The sequence below is a fragment of the Crassostrea angulata genome, chromosome 5 (genome assembly GCF_025612915.1).
Source record: "Crassostrea angulata isolate pt1a10 chromosome 5, ASM2561291v2, whole genome shotgun sequence".
In the NCBI taxonomy this organism is placed as follows: domain Eukaryota; kingdom Metazoa; phylum Mollusca; class Bivalvia; order Ostreida; family Ostreidae; genus Magallana; species Magallana angulata.
The window spans coordinates 34578146-34601279 of NC_069115.1; the positions used below are offsets into that span (position 1 = coordinate 34578146).

At 31.0% G+C, this 23134-nt stretch overlaps 1 protein-coding gene and 1 long non-coding RNA gene across 2 annotated transcripts; both read right to left on the minus strand.

The window, feature by feature from the left end:
- Nucleotides 1–5384: 5384 nt before the first annotated feature.
- Nucleotides 5385–5934, minus strand: LOC128182964 (uncharacterized). The gene is made up of 3 exons (XR_008243504.1): nucleotides 5855–5934; nucleotides 5658–5713; nucleotides 5385–5501 (listed from the first exon to the last, which is right to left on the minus strand). It is a non-coding gene; the product is annotated as an uncharacterized LOC128182964 (long non-coding RNA).
- Nucleotides 5935–14525: 8591 nt separating this feature from the next.
- On the minus strand, nucleotides 14526–17733 carry LOC128185359 (multiple epidermal growth factor-like domains protein 11). Its single transcript, XM_052854974.1, has 5 exons — nucleotides 17460–17733; nucleotides 16385–16440; nucleotides 16152–16277; nucleotides 14773–14862; nucleotides 14526–14674 (listed from the first exon to the last, which is right to left on the minus strand). The coding sequence occupies exons 1-5, from the start codon at nucleotides 17579–17581 to the stop codon at nucleotides 14526–14528; spliced, it is 543 nt and encodes a 180-aa protein (XP_052710934.1). The 5' UTR covers nucleotides 17582–17733.
- Nucleotides 17734–23134: the final 5401 nt, after the last annotated feature.

Below are 23134 nucleotides of genomic sequence, written 5' to 3' on the forward strand. Positions count from 1 at the left end.
TTATAAGCAAGATACAAAGATTTGCTCACAATTCTATGTTTGTACACAGATCTTAAAAACTAAAGATTAAAATAGTAAAAAAAATGTCAATATTTATTAAGAAAATGTTCAAAGTCTGTTCTTCCAGAAACCAACTTTAACAACTTATTGTATTGTAAACTTAATCTTTTTAGCTCACCTGAGGGTGGGGCCACAATGGGGGGGGGGGGGGATAGCAGCTTAACAATTGAATATATAGAGTAAATCTTTAAAAATCTTCTTCTCAGAAACTAATCAACCAGGAAAGCTGAAACTTGTGTGAAAGCATCCTCAGATAGTGTAAATTCAAAGTTGTGAAAATAATAACCCCTGGGGGTAGGTTTAGGCCACAATGGGGGTCGAAGTTTAACATATGATTATATAGAGTAAATCTTTAAAAATCTTCTTCTCAGAAACTAATCAGCCAGGAAAGCTGAAACTTGTGTGAAAGCATCCTCAGGTAGTGTAGATTCAAATTTGTGAAAATCATGACCCCCGGGGGTTGGGTGGGGCCACAATGGGGGGTCGATGTTTTACATAGGAATAAACAGAGTAAATCTTTAAAAATCTTCCTCTCAGAAACTAATCAGCCAGGAAAGCTGAAACTTGTGTGAAAGCATCCTCAGGTAGTGTAGATTCAAGGTTGTGAAAATCATGATCCTCAGGGGTAGGGTGGGGCCACAATGGGGATTCAAAGTTTTACAAAGGAATATATAGGGTAAGTCTTTAAAAATCTTCTCAGAAACTAATCAGCCAGATGATTCTTTATAATTGTTAAGACTTTGGCCCCAGGACAATTCTTTGGCCTCACGAGAAGGTTCATATATAAACTATTGTTAAGGATCTTTTTGAGAACTGCAATACTCAATATATGATATGACTATAAAATCGTCCTGTTAGAAAAGGGACTAATGATTATAAACATAGGAATATCCAAGGGAAAATGGATTTTATTTATACAGGATCTACATGTATTATTGTACATTGTCCAGATAGTTTGTATTATGACTCCATTAAGCTGATTTTATCATACCTATTGTTCCTCAGGTGAGCGATGTGGCCCATGGGCCTCTTGTTTATGTTTACAATGTTTTATTCAAGTAAATCCAAATGTAAAGTTGCAAAATCATTCGTCGAGTTATTTAAGGAATTTGGAGCTCACAATTCTTTGCACGTAAACAAAGCCTTAGCCATTTTGTTATCAGCATTGTGAGTGCTAAATAAAAATAAAATTTATTAGGTTTAAAACAAAGATGATGGTGACTAACACTAGTGTAAGATTGTATTCGTAACAAACTGACAGATTGATGAAATATACTTAAAGCATACTTTTTACCAGTATATTGAACTTATGTTAACAAAAGCATAGCACGAGCCTGGTTACATAACAAAGAATATGAGATATTTTTCTTAAAAATTCAAAAAACTCTTAGCTTTAAAATCGGCATGATCACGATTTGAACAAAATTAATAGATATCTAAAGCAACCTCTACCGTATTTTTTATTTAAGTGGTAAAAAGATTCGATACTAAATCATGAATATTAAATTTCAAGTTTCAAACAAAATATAAAGCTCACAATTAACTAACGAAGAGACCACAGACAATAAATACACTTTAACAATGTTTTTAATCTTCTTTCAGTCTTGCTGTTGACAGACCAGACACGATACTTTTATGTCGTGAGAAGAAGTTCGTTGCTATTGTGATAGAGATTCTCTGCTAGTGGTCAATAATGTTCCCAAGGTTTAATGGTGTTGTTTTAGACTGAATTGATAGTCTTTGTGATATATTGCAATTGTAACCGATTGATTATGCAGGAAATTGTGCAGTGACAAATAATCAAATGAAAATTCACGCAAATAAGATTATCAATATCCGTCGAGTTCAATTACAGTCCTCTGTCCCGCTATTTTCTTTCCATACTCTGCGTATCTACATTTAAGCATCCTCTGTCCGAACAACATTTTTGAGCTTTTTCCAAATAATATACTGGTTTCTCACAGGGTCTGCTAGATTCACACATATGCACAAATGGATACTAAAGGGGTCATTCCTTTGTTTAAATACAATATATCAAGTTCAAGTTACATACAAGTTTGGCTGTTACAGTATTTATTGATTCTTAAATTAAGAGCATTAAGTTATAAGCTTTTTGGTATAAATGTTAGCCAACAAAATAATTTAATACAGTTCATATCTAATTTTGTATATGAAGGCAATCAATCAAAGGCAAAAAATAGTTATGAATGTATCCTTCTTTTGATAACTCTTCCATTTTTAAAATTATAAATCAATCATGCAAATATTCCTTTTGAAATATTTTACTTGGTATTTATACCATGCTATTGATATCAGGCACAAATTGGACAATATGATATGCAAAATAAAAACAAAATCAGAGGATTGTTACATCGTATTACAATAGGTTAATCATTTAACTGTCTGGCGTGGAAAAAAATAAAAGATATAAATATATCCCCATCTGAATGATTGCCCAAACACTCATTATCACAGTGATGTACATCATTGTTCTTTGATCTTTTTTGGAATCACAAAAAGGGATTGACACTGAAAATGAATTATATTACGTTACAATGCATAAATTTTTTAAATCATTACATACAAAATGATAACAATTTGAAAGGATACGTACATAATTCTAAACACAGGGACAAACTATAATGGTAGGTTGTGTTAATTCTTTATTTTATTGAAAATTTAAATAAAACATAATTTACATTGTATCTAAACGTCAAACCAGACTAAAATCGATTTTACACATTTCAAATTTTTATGTATTGAATTAAATGATTACATAAAATCGATTTCACTGTACAGTATAACTCGTTTAGTACGAACATGGTTATAGCGAAATCTCAGTTAAAGCGAAGGTTTTTTTGAGTCCTCAATAAAATTCTAAACAAAATCTTTGCAACATTTTACGGTTATAACAAATTCGGAAATAACAAATTTACGGATATTGCGAACTGATTTGGCGTCCCATAGAGGTGAATAATGACGAAATTTAACACTTTTATAATGAATTTCGTTACAGTTTAAAACTTTTGCACTACCATTGAATGTTATATTTTGAATGATTTTTTCTCTAAAAAAACTTCAATTAACAATCCGTATTTTCATTCTAAACCTCAAACAATGTAGGCTGGTGAAAGAAAACATGTTTATATGTATAGTGAATTCGCTATAGTTATTATTACGAATTCGTTACACATATATCATTAATCACAGATATAACGAAGTAAATTCACTGGTCCCTTCGACTTTGCTATAAATGTGATGCACATAATCAACGTACATACACGTAGTAGAATATATACATCTCTTTACTTGCTTTTCATTGCAATCAATTTGTGATGGTAACGCAGGACAGTTAAGGCAGCATTTTGTTTTTAAACAGCAGTGAAAGGAGGTGGTTTTGCTAAAGCTTTTTTTTGCATGATGAAATTTTCTAAACTATTCCTTAAAAATGTTTCTGTACCTTAACTTACCATATCTTAACTTGACTGTCACGTAACTTTTTAGTGTCACATGGGCCTCTTCAGACAAAAAACAATGAATAACTTTTTTTGCAGGGGCCAAGGAATAAGCAATTTTACAATGTGCATATAATAAATTAGAATTGTCTAGGGGAATTTTGATCTACAGCAGAATGACTAAGGGTTTGCTCTTTTTTTTTGGGGGGGGGGGGAGGGGGTTTCATATTTTATATTAGTATAATTCATTCAAAAAATAAATTCCTATCAATACTGACGCAATCTCATTATCCCTTCATTAGATTATCAAAGCAATGTGTAGCCTTACCTGTATTGCGAGAATTCTTTCCCACGTCTACAATTCAAATGCTATATAAAAGCAAACAACGATAATTGCAATTTCATTGTATTCTGCGGGACTGGCTATGATCAAACGTTTTAAAACGTTTAATTGTGAAACTGAAGCTAATAAAAAGTGCTTGAAAGAATTTGCATGTAAGAAATATTAGTAGAACACCTACTTGACGCATTGGTAGTAATATCTACTTCAGAGACGACGTAAGTTGAGGTCAAGTTTTGTCTATATGTTGGTGAACCATCTGGACAAAAAAAAATAAAAGCTTAGATACAAATATTGCAAACTGAGGCAAATGTTTATTACATTCTCTTGCTTTTGCTATATCTACAGCTGTTTTAAATGAGTTGTCGTTCTTTTATAGTTTTATTTGTAGTGCTAGATTTTGTTTTTCTTTGCCTTTACCCATGTAATTTATTTTTTGGGTCGTGAATATATATAGTTGTACATATCCTCTAACATTGTTTGTTATTGAACTAGTCTAGTTTCTAAAAAGAGCTCTAGAAATACGTTTTAACGGCAAATAATTATTATTTGGTCCAGCATTGTTTTTTTTTCATAATTAAAGTATGCTGAGTCTGAAAAAATATGCTGGCCTTCATGAAAATGGCGTTAAGTAGGTCAAAATGGCGATTCAAAATGGCGGACAGCAAATCTTCAAATTGTTCTCCTGAAGTCTATTCAATTGGAAAAAAAAATGACAAACACTAATGAATTCATCCAAAATATTATTTCATCATATCCAAAGTGTGCTGAGTCTAACAAATTATGCTGGCTTTCCACAAATGTTGTTAATTAGGTCAATGTGGCGATTTAAAATGGCGGATAACAAAATTTTGTTAATTCGTCTTATATTTCTGAAATGGATATAAAGCGTGAGACAAACAATGAATATTCAGTCCAGCTATGTTTTTGATCATAAGTTAGGCGTGAATAGTCAGGAATAATATGCCATTTTCAAGAAAATGTCGTTAATTATCTAAAAACAAAATGGCGATTCATAACGATGGACATCCAGATTTTATTTTTTTTTCCTTTAAGTTTCTTAAATGGTGAAAAAGCGAGAAAGAAACAATTACAATTTTTTAAATAAATTTTCAAATCATAAGTCTGAAGAATCATGCTGGTTTCTACTAAAGCGATGCTTTTTATGTCAAATTGGCGGAGACATGGAGACTTTTCTAATGTAAAACTGAAAGAATACGCATTGTGTTTGAAATTAAACGCCACTGTTTTACTTCCTTAATTATATAGGCTTTCATTTATACCCGTCAGTTAATCATGCAAAGCATTCCAAGAACAAAATCGGTACATTATAAAACTACTCGCGGTGTAAATAGCGTGGAGCGTAGGTACAGTAAAGAGACAAGTGTTTATAAATGCCTGTATCATATTTGCATTAAGCAAAGGAAAACAATCCCAGTTAAAATCATTAACCAGACGCCGATTTACCCAATATGTATTTTCTAAAAAGAAAATCCCTGAAAATAGACGACGTTTTGTACCTTGACATCCAGAAATGTGGTCACAATCCTCTTCTGTACAATTGCAGTGAAACTGGCAAAGTTTTCCATAGTTCGGATAGCGACATAGCTTTTCGCATTTACTTCCAAAATATCCGTCTTTGCAATCTAAAGGTAAAAATCTGAATATAATTGGGGACTTGTAAGCAGACGAAATGCGAAATTCTTAATGGAGGTGGATAGTGTCTGACACATTGGGTTGTATCGAATCAATCCCTTAAGTTGCAATCCTAAATGAAGAACCTTAAGCATGGATGGACTTACCATTACATATTTCCTTGTCTGTTGTAGACCAAGACAGGCAACATCCGTACGTTTCCCTTGAAAATGAAAATATAGACGATATATAATAAAAAAGACAATCACGAAACAAATACAATAAGCAATATTTCATTAAACAAAGTCATTTTTCTCATCCAAAGGAGGAATGCCGATAATATCAGGGTTTTAGGAAACATTACCGTCCACACAACTGTTTAAAAGAATCTTCTGCTACCACAACAGCAGTTAATACAAATGCTTCTGCAAGGAAGGAGACACTGAAGCAAATTTCCATAGTACAAGAAATTGACAGCTGTGAGTCAAATTTAAAATCCCTTTGATATTTGGTTGGTTCCGATAACGAAACAGCTTTAGTATATTATGATATTAAGTGTGAGACAGATCGAAAACACAGTTTCACATAAATTGAATTTCGAAAATTAGGGAATAAGGAAATCACTTATTAAGAGAGAAAATAGTTTCTTTCACCACTACCAACTGAACACTGATCAATAATACAATGAACAGAAATGCTACATTTTAGCATAAATTTTTGCTTTCATCTAACGACAAAGTTAAACAAAAATTACATAACAAATTAATTACCTCTCAATTATTTCGATTGCCACATTAATACAGCCGATAAAACTTAACTCTTCATAGTTGAGTGACAGTTCCCCCTTTAATGATGGATTAATTTCCCGAAACAATCGAGCCATATATTTTTTAAAACGAAAATTTCCCAAATATGTTCGAATGGAATAGTGGCTAGCTAATTGAAAACAGCCCAAAAAGTTTTCGCTATATATGAGATTTATATATATTGCAAATATGTATTAGAAAATCTTTAAAGATTTCAAAAAATTTCATCAACGTGTTTGCATGCATATATGCGATTTCATATCAAGTAAAACACAATTATAAACTATCAATAAACCATAAATACGGTCTTTGTCAACCATTGATATAAAATTTGTTATATGTTGACACATTAATTTTAATTTGTTCTTGTGTATCTTTCTACATTCACATCTACATCTGTAATTCTTCTACATATGTGAAAGTGTAGTGTTCAAAGTATACGAACTCATTCCGTGAACCTAAAAAGATTTTTTAATGTTTGTTTATATGTTTGGTCCAAAACACATGTTCATATTTATTTTGCAATTGTTCAGCTAATTATAAGTCTGGAAATCAATAAAAAGGAAAATATCTAAAAACAACCATTGAAAATGACTTCAACATTACTGAAATTAAATCTGATAAGGTATAGACTAAAATTTGTCAAATTCAGGAGCTTCATAAAAGTTGACCGACCCGTTTACAAGAAAATAAACTCCCTTAAAAAGGGGGAAAGAGAAATCTGATAAAACAATAAAGTTTTAGAAAGAAAAGATTAATCTTGAGATCCTGATAAGAATGAATGCCTCTTAACATCGAATAACCGTATATTATAATATTTTCTTTTTTTTCTCCAGGGCGATGAATTAAAAACAAATGGAAATGAAAATAACAAAGGCCATGATGTATATATAGGTATCAAATATATATCAACTTATTAAATGGAAAATACATACATATATTTTGTTAAGTTGAAATATGCTGATGACCCTCTCCATCATAGGGGAAATTTAAGTAACAAATAATTCCGATTGCATATGATTTAACACTTGTCAAATATTTATTTTACCCTGTAGTGCAAAATATACACCGTGTTATCAGAAAAAACAACTAGTCAACCATGTTGAGACCAATATTAATTTATTTCCCTGTAATGCTAAATACAAGGATCCTCGGATCGACACCCTGTGACTTCTACTTTTCATCACAGTACGTCACAACATCGCAGTTTTAACGCAATGTGAAACAATTTACATCGCCAAAATTCGATGTCTATCTCTAGATCTGTAGAGCGATTGGTGTAACTTCAGTCTACCATCCCTTTGGTCCCGAGTTCAAATACTGCAGGGACTTTTTTTTATGAAGAACGGTAACATTAAAGATTGAATTTAATTTTTTGTTTAAAAACATGCCTTTTATCCAAAATCCAAATAAAAATATGAAATGACTGAAAATAAGATAATTAAATAATTATATATAAAGAATTAGAACAGTCGATGGAGCATATTCTGCATTGTGAAACGAGATAGCTTAATTACTTGGTACTTGGTATAATTAATTTAATAAGTGGAGTGCAATTGCGCTTAAGTGTGATGAAAGGTTGCGATTTTAGAAAACGATGGTTCAGAGGTCGGCACTGGAGAACCAAAGGTTGTAGTAATTTGCCAAAATAATACTTAAATTAGAATTCTTACTCCTTATTACACTCGAAAGGGAGAGAATTGCACTGCGCGAACGGTACTTCATTCTTATTGGCAATTATGCTCGTGGACTTGAGTGCTAGTCTATACCTCCACTTCGTTGAACATTCGAATGTCACGGTTATTAATACAGTGTATAATCCCTGGAACAACGAGCATCTCAAAAATGTAAATTGTAAAAGCATTCGAAATCGATTGACACTAATACATATATATCTCCTTCATGTGTTCATTAAATTTTTTGCTTTTTTATCAAACTTATTTCATCTCATTTTCTTTACTTATAGCACATATTCATACCTGTAGTTGATTTTTATTCTTTCAAGTAACAAAAAGTGTATATTTTTGAAAATCAAATTCTACATAGAATGAGTTATTAGAACTGTAAATGTGTGCTTAATTCTTTTTACACAGGCATCCAAATTTTTTTTTCGACATATCAAAAGAGTGTGTATCTCTTCGAACTTATACTAGTAAAGTTATAATACGTACCACAGGATTTTGAAAAATGTTTTAATGGTAGTTGCTTCATTTAATAAGCTCAAAATGCTTGTAATTTCGATGACGTTTTGAAAAACCAATCAAAACAATGACTCCTGTCAAATAATCAAACGTTGGCCAAAATGGCATTGTTACACGTTATCTTCCATACCTGAGAGCATTTAATGTGGCTAAAATATTGTTTTTTACAAGTGCATTTCATCTCATACAGATGTCCATAGTTTGGATAGCGACAGGATGTTTAGCATGTTTTCCCAAAATATCCTGTTGCACATTCTGTTGAGAAAGATAAACAGAATCGGGTATAGGAAATAGCCAACATAAAGAAACGGTTTGTTATTGTTATTTTTCATTGTAGTTATTTCTAAGTGCTGAAATATATTCTGGCAAAGAGGATTAGTATGGAGTATAAATAAACTTAGTGACCGTGGAACGTACATGTATTTTCTCAGTCAAAAAAGGAAAGAAAAGTATACTTTATATACATGAAGTTAATGTCTATATTTGCATCGTAAAACATTGACAAAGTGGAAACAAAACTTATCGTCACAGATGTCCTTGTTTGTCTCGGACCAAGACAGATAACAATCGTAAGGGGTCCTGGAGAAAAAAAGATTATATTTCAATGAAAATAAAATACCATAATTGTACCTCAGTGTTTATACAATAACCTAACTATTACAGAAACCAAAACTCACTGAATTGATAAAATAACCAGGTAAAAAAGGCTAGAAATTAAAACTTCTTTTTGTGTAAAATCTACATCAAATTATAGTTGCATTTTTGTACGCTAAAACAACATATCCAAAACTAAAATGTTAATTATATTTCACCGTTTGCAATACTGTTCTGGTCGATAGGTCCTTTTTGAATTACAACAGTAGTGACAACAAATGCTTTAACAAGATTATGGACACGATGTCAAGTTTCCATTGTATAGTCTTCAAGATTTGTAAACGTATGATTTTTTTGACAAGAAAATAGATCTATCAATGGATTTAACAAAACAGCACGGATAATTCGTCAGTTACATTCTGCATACTTTACTGTTCCGATCTCAAATAACAGACTAGATGACCATCAAAGGAAATAAGGAAACAAACGCTTACGCTAGTGTTATTTCTATGTTGTATTATGACAGCTCTCTCAACGTACTATTCTAGTCTAGACAAACACCAAATGAAAGTTCCTCTAATGACGGAAACCACAAATTACGTAAAACAATTTTTTGCAGATAGTTCTTTAAGCTCTCTGAGAACCAGATTTTATTCATTCCGTACATGTTTCTTAATTGCCTGTGACATTAAAGGTTAATTCAATGGTGTTTTTTCTGCTAAAGGGGTGTTTTTCTTTTTAAGTTGTTCTAACACGTCATATCAAAAATAAAATGAGGCAAGTCAATATTAAACTTTAAAAACACAATCCCTGAAAGTAAGGCATGATAATATTGTAGTATACATATACTATTATATAACAAATATTACATTAGAACGCAATTCTTAAAATGTTTTTCCTTGCTTAAACGACTGCGTGATAAAAAGACTGCTCAAAACCAAGATAAAAAGCGAGTGTAATCAAATTTACTAGAGCAATCGAATTCACCAAATCTGATTACATGCATCAAAAGTTTATCGGAACACATACCAAGTTTAGCGGAAACATTACATTAGATTTTTACGTATACACGATTATCTTTCTGTTAGATTCAAAAGCTCGTGCTCCTTAAGCTAATGTACAATAATAATTGATTACAGAGTAATAATATCTTATGTTTACATCTTTAATGGTAGGTGAACAATAATGATATATAATATATACAATAATGATATCAGATTTATGATTTTTTATACAAATTAAAACATTACACAAATCAAAATAACTTAACACATTAAATGTTCAACTTTCAATTAAAAAAACATAATAGGCAGCATTCTCGTAATACTTTTGAGTTAATAAAATGGTAGTTGTACAATCCAAAGACTCAATGCAATCGTAATATTTGTATGCCTTTATGTTCTAATCAATGAAATATACAGATAAATTCCGATTTGGAAGATCGCCCACACGCTCAGAATCACGGTACTATATAACATTGCTTTGTTCCCACTGTCACAAGAGGTAGAGGGAACTGAAAAAAAAAACAACAAACAAATGTATCAACTAATTAATACCGTTACTAACAATCAGGAATTTGAATCACAAGCAACTCCCCCCTCCCCCTCCCCACCAAAAAACAAAAAACAAAAACAAAACAAAATAAGTCACATTCGGAGGAAACCAATTCACGTTATTATACTTTCATGTTAAATACTGAAATCTGATTGGTTTAGACGCAGTTGATAATCCGCTCTATTACCCTCAGCGTTAGCAACCCACTATGCAACGGGTAACACAACGAATTGTTACATGCGCGTCATTTCTATCTAAATGCAATATAAAAATTCTCTAAAATGAAGACATTCAGTATAATAAAATAAATAGTGCCTGTTTGGGAGGATAACAGTTGAAATTGACACCCCTTAAAAACCATTGTCAACCTCCACTTCGCGTCGGTTGACAATGGTTTCCTCAGGGTGTCAAGTTCAACTGTTACCCTCCCAAACAGGCACTATTTATATAATGTTAAATGATTTTTTTTTATAATTTCTGTGTGATGCATCACAGTTTCATAGCATATTTGCATATAGCAAAGTGGAAAACAAGGACCTGCTGTTTAAAGAAACACATAAGATTATACAGTTTATTAAAAACAATAGCATTGTGCATCTCACTGCAAATGAATTCTAAAAGAGAAAAAGTTCTTCGGAGGAGCAATATTGCAAAATAAGATATATTTGTTAAGAAAGAAGTTAAACACAATTCAACTTTTTTTTAATTTCATTTTGCTCAAAAAGGCATGGTTACGATACGAGGTAAAACATGTTTTAAGATTATTTCCCCATTGTTTTATGTTAACAATTTCTTCTTAAAGCAATTTTGAATAATCGACATTTGAGTGTCAGTCGTCGAGTAATAATAATGACTCAGAGCTAATAACTCTTTATCTGTAAAGAAAGCTCAAACCACGTCTTTGTAAACATATCAAATATAAGAATGAAACCAACTCAAGATGACAGACTCTAGAAATTGTTTTTTTGTTTTCATTACGAACAGGCAGATGTATAGAATTTGCTAGAAACTTGTTACCAAAACCATTCCATGAATCGTGTTTATATAACAAAGAAATGTAAGCTCGGTATCTCGATTTTTGTGCGTGTTTATGGGTAAGCCGGGGAAGCTAACACGCTGACTTTGTATTGGGATTCATGCCAAAATCACACATTAAAGTTTAAAAGCGCTGAAATAGTGATGTTCATACATGTAAGTCGGTAAACAATAAAGAACAGTATAAAAACACAGTACTCCTTTTAAAAAAACGATCAACATGTGATATCAACTATCAACCTCTTGAAAATTTTTATGTTGTGCCGAAACTACATCATGCTTTAAATAGCATAAATCCCGATATTTTGTTGTTTCCGAAATAGCCTAACTTAATTTAGTAAGCGTGGCCAGTGTACTTCCGTAAAATTTTTTTACGCTCTTAAAGAAAAACATGACTGAACTAAAATGTAACTGTATGCATGTTTAAAATTCAAGAATATTGCATCATAAACTCGGATAGGTTAAGGCAACTTCGAATTTAATGACCGTAAAGTTACGATCAATTTAAAAACTATTTATTTTTACAAAAACAGTGTTGAATATTTATACCAAGTGAATGTGTTCACCAAATTATATTTTTCTACTTCGGAATCGACCCGATTTTTGAAGCTACAGTGCCCTGGTATCACGTGACAGTTAAAAATAGATCATTTTTTTTTACCTTAACATTAAATCAAAAAGTGTAACACTATCCCGAAGTTCATTTGTATGTATGATACAATAATTCGATCGGCAATTAGTTCATGTTTATTAGTATTACTGAAAGAATCCTATTGTTGATCGCATAAAATAAATATTGTCATTATTTATCGGAACCCCCCTCAACTTCTTCAATTCCATTAAAAATACTACGTATTTTTCATTGACAGCAGCAAAGCAAAGGATTCTAGCAGAACTTTTCAAGTATTTTAGGCCATATGCTTTAGATATTCACCAAATTCATCTTTCATTATATTCAGGATAGTGTTACACTTTTGTCTTTTTGTACTCATGACAGAGGAAAGGCCGGTAAAGCCATATAAATGTCAATCTGCTTACCTTATAACACTCGCTGATAAAACAAAATAGCGATGCCTGTGTCATCCTTATTATACCCTAACTGACAATCATCTAAATATTGGGTATCTGTTTTAAATAAGTCCTATTTCGGCATTGTTTACACTGCATTCCGATGATTTCTTTCCCGACATTAATCTTTAATAAACATGCTTGTGACGTCATCAATGATAATTATACGTAATACAGAGAAATCGAAGATATATTCAGTTTCTAGTGACATTTTACGTCTTTGAGAGGAATTTTCATCGCTGAGAGTTGCCTTATCATACCCGCGAAATGTAATTAAAAATTAAAAGATGTCACCGCATAGTTGACAACATAGAGCGTAATATGCGTGCAAATGGTAATCCTTACACTACAAATGTGACTTTACTGATCTAGTTCATAATTATGTTGGAAGTTTGAATCCTTTAAATCCTGAGGTAAAAAGTGGTCAGAGCTATACGCTATACAAAGAACAAATTTAGAGGATAAATGCTATATCCATACTTGTTTCTACTACTCATTATACCACTTTTGCAATTACAGGTCTCTCCTGCACATGTCATAATATTAAAGCAGGGGATTAAAGACCGTGAAATTTTGGAAAACCTTAAGGTGTTCACATTTCCATTAGATACCAATGCATATGATTCTTGCATTGCTGTCCTTTGCAAAAGCCAGTAGTTTTTATGGTAAACCAAAATTGGAAATCATGTGTCAAGTTTGAAAATAAAGAGCTTACAACGTTAACTAAGTAACGAGTTGGCTAAAACCAATTAAGGATGACGTTTACTCAGAATGAAAAAAAAATTCACTGATGATAATGAAAAACCAACTATTGTGGGATATAGACCTTACATGGTAGTGTCACTTTTCACTTTCAAAAAAGGAGGTCAATGACCTACTTTTTGAGTAAAGGGCCATTAATTATTTTTTGAAAATTTAGGAAAAATTCATAAAAATTTTACACTATGATTGAGATTTTCTTAATTGTGAAAATAATACAAATTGCTTAACTCTTCAACAAATGAAATACAGTTTATGAATGGCAGTGACATTAAATAGATACAAAGCATTAAGTTTTCATTCACAATTTTTATAGATATTCTAGTCCGAATTTCCTCTATCAGTTTTCAATTTACTACCCATTTTTTATTCAATATAACAAAAAACTGAATGATGATAATGCTTAAACATTAATAGTATTAAACTAAGTATATTGACCTTTTTCTGGTGGCATAAAATTTATATGAGGTCAATGATCAAAATTTTGAGATATGGTGTCTTTTATCATTTTTCAGCATTTTTCAATATTTTTGTAGTGTGTGCCATGCGATTATCTAAACGAAAGAGCAAGATAAAACGAACAGAAAATATGCAAAATTATGTGGACTAACAAATAAAATCTGAACTTTAATTATTATAATACTACCAAAAATATTTCAGTTGAAAACAAAATCTGAAAATTTTAGTCCGAATTTCCTCTGTTTCGCTAAAAGTCAAACTTTGTCATAGCCTAATTCCATAATTTAGTAAAAATAAGGATTGTTATTTCAATAATAATTCATTTGATAAATTCTTTTTGTATTTAAAACAAATTTTACTCATGAAATCGAATTTTTTAACAATCCGGATTTGAGAACTCAAACCCTGAGTAAACAACGTCCTTAACATGTGGTATTTCTTGTATTTCTAACTGATAATAATAAATGAGAACTCAATCATATTGTACATATTCTAGAAATCACACATATCGAAATGTTTAACGTTAATTGCATAAAGTATCGTACACGACATAATTATATCAGAAAATGTGCACATATTTACCATTACAACCAATTATGTGATTACAGTAGTTCTGGCTGCATTCACATTTCAACTGGCACCCATAACCAAATGCTGGAAATCGACACGATATTTGACAATTATTTCCAATGAAACCGGCGGGGCATGCTATAATAGAATGTTTTGTATCATTTAATTGTGAATCCTATGGAAAGATTTTTCAAGTTACAGTTTCGTTACTCGTAGAATAAATGTAATATGCCTACATATCTTCTTCGTAGCTACATCTACATGAAGAACAGATCTGTCGATTTCGGTAGCGGATTTTGAGTTTGGTGTAAATGTTGGTGAGCCATCTGAACAGAAAAAAACATTCATTAAAATAAAAATAAATTGTTATTCTTTGTATAAATACAATAAACAATAAAATCCATCATTCAATGCAAAAATGAATGCAGACGGTAGAAGGTGAAGAGGTATTTCGTTATATATCTGTTTACTTTGCACATTCCGTTCTGACTCTCACGTGGTTTTCAGCCGAACATTAATGAACACCTTGTAAATAAATTCAATCGATCAAAAATCTTTATAAAATTAAACCATCGAAATATATTACTTCTGGCAGCTTACATCATTACACAAAATGAGTTGAATGCTTTGTTATAACAGCCATAAAAAAGCAAGATTATGTAAAAAAAAATATTTAAGCAAATTTACTACGTCTTGCCTTATCCACGATTGTTTTAGAAAAAGGATTATTCTAGAAGGAAAGTAACTAATATAAAAAATCCGTTAAAATCCAACCCGATCGTACTCAAAATTTCCGGTTAATAGCTACTGAAATAAATGCGCATATCTGAGACAAGTTCCAATATGCGATGATATCTGTTTACTTTGCAATACCAACAGTTCAAGCTCCGACGCATATATTTCTGAGGGTAGTTAAGCATATTTTGTATTGAAAATATATGCTTCAACACCTTTTTATAAGAAAAAAAATTATTCAACAGAAATATCAATTGGTGTATTTAAAAATACCCTGGCGATACTATAGTGACGCCATTTAATATTACTTTCTACTGATAAAGAATAAATAAACTGAATGAAGATTAACCACCTTCAAAATATTCAAATCGAAGGCCAGTTTCTTTTTATCTATTTGAACATATGTTCTCAATCATTAAGCCGTTAAGCGTTTGTTAGGTCATCGACTAGAAATGTATCCGTATCTGAGGTGTGTTCAAGAAAGCGGATGATTGTAAGCCCTCGCCATAAATCCACATTCCTGCAACACAAAATTTAGAGATCGTTCGCGAGCACCTGCTATGTCGAGCACAAAATGTTTTTTTTCATAAGTTGATTAATCTTTGTAACATAGTGTAAAATATAAGTTATTTGAAATATCCAATGTTACGCCATGTACACGGAAGGCTATTCATATTTCTCTCAACCTTTTTTAGGTTGATAATCTAAAGGCTTTTAAAGACACATAACTATATAATTTCAAATATTTTAACTCTTTAATTCCAAATTTTGGTTACAAAGACAAATATTGATATTTTTTTCATTTTTTCTACTTATTGCTTAATTGCAATTGAAAACAATTTTTCTAACTGAAACTGCGTACTCTATTGTTGTTTTATACCTTGACATCCTGTGATGTGATTACAATACTGTTCTTCACAGTTACAATTTTGCTGGCAAGATTCCCCGTAGCCTGGATATGGGCAGGTAAATTCGCATTTATTCCCAATATATCCTTTGAAACATTCTAAAAGAGAAATTCAGGTGATTGTTTGAATAATTAAATCATCAGAAAGACATAAAAAGGCTATACGCGTTATTAGAGTTTTGTCACATATTTCTGATTGAACTGACTTTTACATATTCCAGTGCCGTTCAAAGACCATATCAAACAACAATCTTCAACTTCCCTATATAAAAGAAAATTGAAACTTACAATCAAAAGTTACATTTAAAATGGAAAATACACTTTATCTTGTAACCCCCCACCTCAACAAAATTAAAGATAAAGATAACTGAATAAAGAGAAAATCGAGAACCAACTTTATAAGTTATAACAAAACAGCAAAGGATCAGAACAATGCAACACTTCATAGGACTAATGACACTATTAGTTTTCGACAAATACGTCTAATGTAATGGAAAGTTTGTTGAGGTTTGTTTTATCCAGCTGTAGTTTTGGAACGTGTTCACAACATTGAAGAGACACAATTCAATTTTTTTTAAAACTGACTTGTAAAATAGTTCTTCTAAAATTCGCTATTAAAGATTAAACAAAATCCCGTAAGGTGTATTGTCAGTCCAACATTAAAAGTTTGAATAATCAAAATATATACAGGCTTCTATTAAACTTATATAAAAAGTCTCGAATAGTTATGAAAGTTTTATACAATGTATCATGGAACTATAAAAAACTTGGTTGTCCTTTTAGTCAAAGTAAAGTTTTTTCTGCCAAAATTCTATATGATGTTACTAAGACCTGTTTTTATTTTATGAAAAACAACCCCCCCCCCCCAGCCGCCCCCCCCCACCCACACCCATTTAAGTGTCGACACATGTACTTGTTAAGTACGCATGACACCTCGTGTATTTAAGTTTGCTTGTGAAAAAGTAAAACATGTTTGAACTTCCAGGCAAAAGTTTGATAGGGTACCATTCGACACAGGTTTAAAACGCTGTTGATTTGCATTTGCACAAGTACCAACCGTGAAAAGAACTGTGTCAGTGTAATCCAGGTGGGTGTCGCCGGGCCAAAAAATCCTTACAATTTTGCATAACAATTTACAGCAGAAAATGAAATATTTATCTCGAACAAGAATGACGCATTTTGGCGCACATTTTCCCAAAAGTTTTTTTTTGCCGAAAGAAGTATTGCAGTATTAGGTAACATATGAAAATGATTAATTAGCTGGGAAATAATTTTTTTTACCTTATGCACAGCTGTTCTGGAGATACGACTTTTACCATTGTTGTAGCGAAAACAAAAGCTCCTACGAAAAAACAGACAGGATTGCAAATTTTCATGATGTGGATTATTTCGGTGATGAACATTGTTTGTTACACACAAAAACCACAATTACTGTGAAAAATGTAGTCCAGTATAGTCAACATGTATTATCAACAGCAGATGTGGTGTATATACAGTACCTTGGCCAAATATAAACCTTTTTTTTAGCGGATATATATCAATAAATTAAAAACAAGGAAATCACCCCATAACAATCACAAGTGTTCGTTTATGTTCCTTAGTAGAGTGAGAATATGTCCTTTAATTAGTTTGTCATTTTTCGTTTATTAGATAAGTTTGACCATGCACTCTATGTATATCACATATTGTCTAGTCTATGAAATGATATCAATCAAAGCATCGACGATGTGACCTCTTTTTTCTTTACACACTTCATAAATCATGTTAAATGTTACATGTGTAAAAACGTGATTTCGCGATATGCGAGATTTTAATTAACAATCTTGTGTATAAATAGAAGAAAGTTTACTAACCAAAATATTCTTAATGCTAATATCAACTATATACATGTAATAAAAAAAAGGAATAATGTTAATATGAACAGCAAAACTGTATCATGAAAAACTTCAAAATACTACTGTCATTTCAAATTCCAAAAATATGAATAAGTTTGTACTACCTGTTCAGATGAACTGAAAGGAAAATGTCAATTTAAACACATAAAATACATGTCACCTATCTTTTTCATCAAATCTGACGTGTAATACTGTAAGTCGTTTTAATTCCATTTTGTTAAAATTTCACGATTTCTAATTAAGTACCAATCACGATTTTAATTTAACGCTGCTAGAAAATAAAATGATCAGAATATAAGCATTAAAACGTTTTTCAAAACTAATGGTAGTATTCACGATGGGTTAAATTTTGCAGGAAAATGATGAATCGCAAACAAATTGAAATTAAAACCATCGTAAATATTTGCCAATCTACAGTATTATATCAACATAAGTTTTTTCATTATTTCATAATTACTTTTGAAAAGAATTTTCAGTCTAAAGTGCATATGTTAATACATTGTAGATGTTCATGTATTATCAAAGAAAGTTGCAATCATAAAGTTAGGAAAAACGTTTACTAAATTAGTAAATTCCCTTTTTTGAGTTATCAAAATGCAACTTTATTTGATAAATTCTGTACGTATTTGACAAATGTCTATTGATTAATAAATTGAAAAATAAAAATCGTATGAATAAATATTCACAATGTTTTATATATGCATTCAGTGTTTGCAATAACCACATTACTGACGATAATATTGGTAAGAAATCATCCTGAATTTAATCAATGGCATCATCCAATGTTCATCTTAGTATGTTGTTGATTTCATGTTTTCCAGTCACAAATCCAAAAATAACGTTCTTATGATTTGTTTCTTCCCTTTTTACAGCTATTAAATGATCTCGATTTAACTCTTTGTTTTAAAATGATTTGCTCCAACTAAGACATGTATGTGATTGTTAACAGAATTTCACAAAGATCGATCCCTTTGCCAATAAATAGCGAGCTTTACAGCTTGCCAGCTTATAAAATCAGTTTGGGGATTTATTAAATCTATCAATTATCACTTGGGTTTAGTGGGTGAAATTTTATGCAAAACTAGTGAGTTTGTTATACAAATTAATAACATCAACATCAAGACAACACATCAAGTTTGTAAACATTAAAATATCATTTTTAACAAATATTTTCAGAGTGCAAATAATAATAGGTCTAACAACTTGTCTTTTATATTGCATGTATATAATACGATGCTTGGACACAAAAATGATTTACATTCTATGCTTAATAAAACGAAATCAAACTACTTCGAACAGAAAATATTAATACAAATGTTCATCTTCAGGTTCTACAGAATCAAGACAAAAGCAATGCCAACAACAACGACAGACAACATTTATACACAGTCTTTGGCTCAGTTGAACTAAAAATAACCGTAATTATATTTTTCGGTTACTTATCAATGACGGGAAATTTCAATTTCCTCATTTGCTCATCGAATCTAATTAAGTATGGTTTTTTAAAAAATCACCATGAAAATGATAAAATTTTCATTTTTTTCACAAAATACTTGTTGAAAATGTATTATTACTTTGCTGTGAGTAAGGTTAATACAAATGTGAAGCATTTCTTTTATGCGCATTGGTATTTGCTGTGTTGTGAACAACTTTAGTAAATACCAGAAAATACAAAAAACAACCCACCAAACCCCCCCCCCCCCCAAAAAAAAAAAACCGCTTTCTCGTCCCAACAATTAACCCCCCCCCCCCCCCAAAAAAAAGACTTTGAAAATTCAATTCCAATAAAAAAGCAATTTTGTTTTCAAACTATCTTCTAAAGAACATGTCCATAATAAAACCTACCAGAATCTCTCTGAGCAAAATATTGTGAATAAATTGCAACATTATAGTCTTGAATTTTTGTCTTTTAGACAAGTAAAAGTATGAGTGAAAATACACACAGAGAGGACAAAAATATGCTCTAACTTTAAATACCAAGGGCAAATCTCTCAGAAGAAATTTGCTAAGCTTTTTACAAAGCTTTCTCAATAAAGACTTTCATTATTTTCAAAACACATTAACTAATTCACTCATTATATGTTGCAACAAAATTATTCTATTACATTTTTCAAAAGTTTTCTACATTTTCTACAAATTGTAGGGAGAAAAAATTGTTTCAACTTCTATATTTTAGTACAACAGAAATAGATATAAACTTCTAGAGAAAAATACACCAGTTAACAACCAAATTACAAAAAGTATGACAAGACATTTCAAGTTTTTGAAATTCCTTTATTTTCTTATTTGTTATTTTCCCCTTATTTAGATTAGTTTTTGTAATTAAAAAAAACGTGTGTTTCTCATCTTTATTAATTTTAGAAAGTAATGTTTAAATCCGCATTAAGATGGCTGAAAGCGTGTCATAAAAATGGGTATACAAATTGTCAAAGATAAAGTAAGGGGTAAAGATATTATTTTTGGATTTTTTATTACGTAAAGTTTGAAATTAACGATTCCAAGAGAATTAAACAGCACTTTCACAAAAGTATAGACCAAATAAAAGATATACGCATGGGTATAATTCTCCTCAAAATTTCAAGCCTCTATATTCAAGATTTATATTGCGTTTTATTCAGAGTATTATTTCCTTTTAAATTATTATTTTTCCTAACAAACACTAATTGATACGTATTAAAACTGTATTCTGATATTTACAGATAAGTATAAAAAAAATTTACAAAATTTTAAATTGAAAGTTTCAGGAAGTGTTCAAATGGAGTTTGTTTTTCATAGAAAACATGATCTTTGTCTCAAACAAGAATGATAAATTTTGCGCACTTCTTTGACTAAAATTTATTTTGCAGTAAAAGTTACGAAGCAACCAATTAAAAATATTAGCCAAAAATTAAGAGAACTGACTTTATGCGCAGCTATGTGGAAGATATGACATGTAAACAAAAGCTTGTACGAAGAAACAGACAGGAAGACACATTTTCACTATAAGAATTTTTTTCAGCAATGGAAAATGCAGATGTTGTAAAACATAATCTTAAGAACTATGTGTAAATTTAATCATAAGAAGTCTCCATGTATTACCAATTTCACATGGTTTATGTACAATGTGTCCCTTGACCAAGAACATGTATTAGATTTATTTTAAGGGGATATTTAATTTTGAATTACAAAATAAGGAAATCATCCCATAACCTACAATGTAGTTGTTTTGTGTATGAGATACATTTGACCATGCACACTATGTATATCTCATTTTTTCAAGTTGATAAAAGGAAATCAAATCAACACACCGACGAATTAAATGGCCCCTCCTGGCTTACAAACATTATTATGTTTTTGTTGAAAATGCTTTTTCGTGATCAACGGTTTTTATTCAAATTTAAAATCATTATATGTCAATGAACAAATAATTTTAGCTTAATATTTTAAAGACTAAAAGCAACTATATAATGCATGTTTAAATAATATTTATATTACACAAACAACAACATCGCTTTGAAATGTAAAATTTAAAAATATTACCGCGACATAGTCATAATTCCTGGATCGCTATTGTTTACCATAAGTCAACAAAAGTTTATATTTCCCCAAAATATAATTGATGTATGAAGACAACACATAAAGTTTGAAAATATGAAAGTAACATTCCTTATAAGTAATTCTAAAGCTCGCGACATCTTATCAAAATAAGTCTACCGAATTATTTTACATTGTATATACATAATATGATGCTAAGTGAACACGGAAAGGAACATATCATGTAGAATTAAATAAAATCAAAATATTTTCCCGATGAATGTTTAGTCTATAATTATCTTTTTTTGTGAAAATTGCAACAGAAAACACATGTAATAATAAAGATGTAAACCTTCTAGTCCTACAGAGTTGAGATAAAAACATGAAGCCTGACAGCGTACAAAATCCCACCTGAGCTTTTGGCCCAGGTAAGCTAATAATAACTGTAATGTTCAATTACTAGTTAATCATTCAATGGCCGGAAAATTGTCCTTATTTGCTTATCGGTTCGAATATAATCTTTTGTAAAAATAACCAGGAAAAGGATAAATATTTCGCGCATTATCACCTGTGTAAGATCGGTTTGTCCAGAGTGAGACAGCAGTGTGAGATTTTTCTGTATTACACTGTGTATTACTACGCCGCTTTAAAATGTAAACAAACGTTTTCTGCTGTAGGGAAATGCAAAATGATTGATTGAGATTATTCATTTAGTAATTGTTTTGCTCAGTTAATTACAATTTATCGTATTTTTATTGATAAAACTGTCGTGTGCTCTCATTTTGACTTGCACTATTTGAAGCACGCGGAGGAATAAACCGAAAGTAATCTTTTGAACGTCATAACAGAAAGTTGTCAGACACGGTTTTTTAATGAAAAATAATGGGAGAAAAATAATCATTCATTATATACTCGTGTGGGATAGTGAAATTCCACCTCGAGGCCAGGATTCACGATCTACGACTTGGCAAAGCCTCGTCCTAGACCGTGAATCTTGGCCCCTCGGTTAGTATTAAATTTTATAGCACAAAATGTCACACTTGTTATAATATATTATAAATTATTTTAATTTAGGTTAGATTATTTCAAAAACCTTGTATTTCTTATTTTTACATAAGTATTCCTTGTAAAAAGATTGTGATACGGATCTGTATCAGCCCTAGGGCTGATAACCTGTATTAACCCCGGAGGCCGATACGAGTTTTGTAATGTCATCTGTATCACACAAGCAAAAAAACCCTGTATTTATTACTAAGTATGTAATAAATAGAGATAAACATGTAATTAAATATAATATTTGTTTAGAAAGAAATAAAACACAATTCAATTTTTTTCAGCTTGCTATAAAGGGCATGGTTATGACAAAAGGTAAACAGGTTCAAAGTTTTTTCCCCATGTTGTATGTTAACAATTCCTTCTTAAGGTGTTTTCAAATGTCAGTAACAGTTCAGTATCAGCCGTCGAGTAATAATGGCGATTCAGAGCTAACAATTCGTTGTATGTAAAGAAAGCTCAAACCATGTTTTTATAAACATATCGAATATCAAA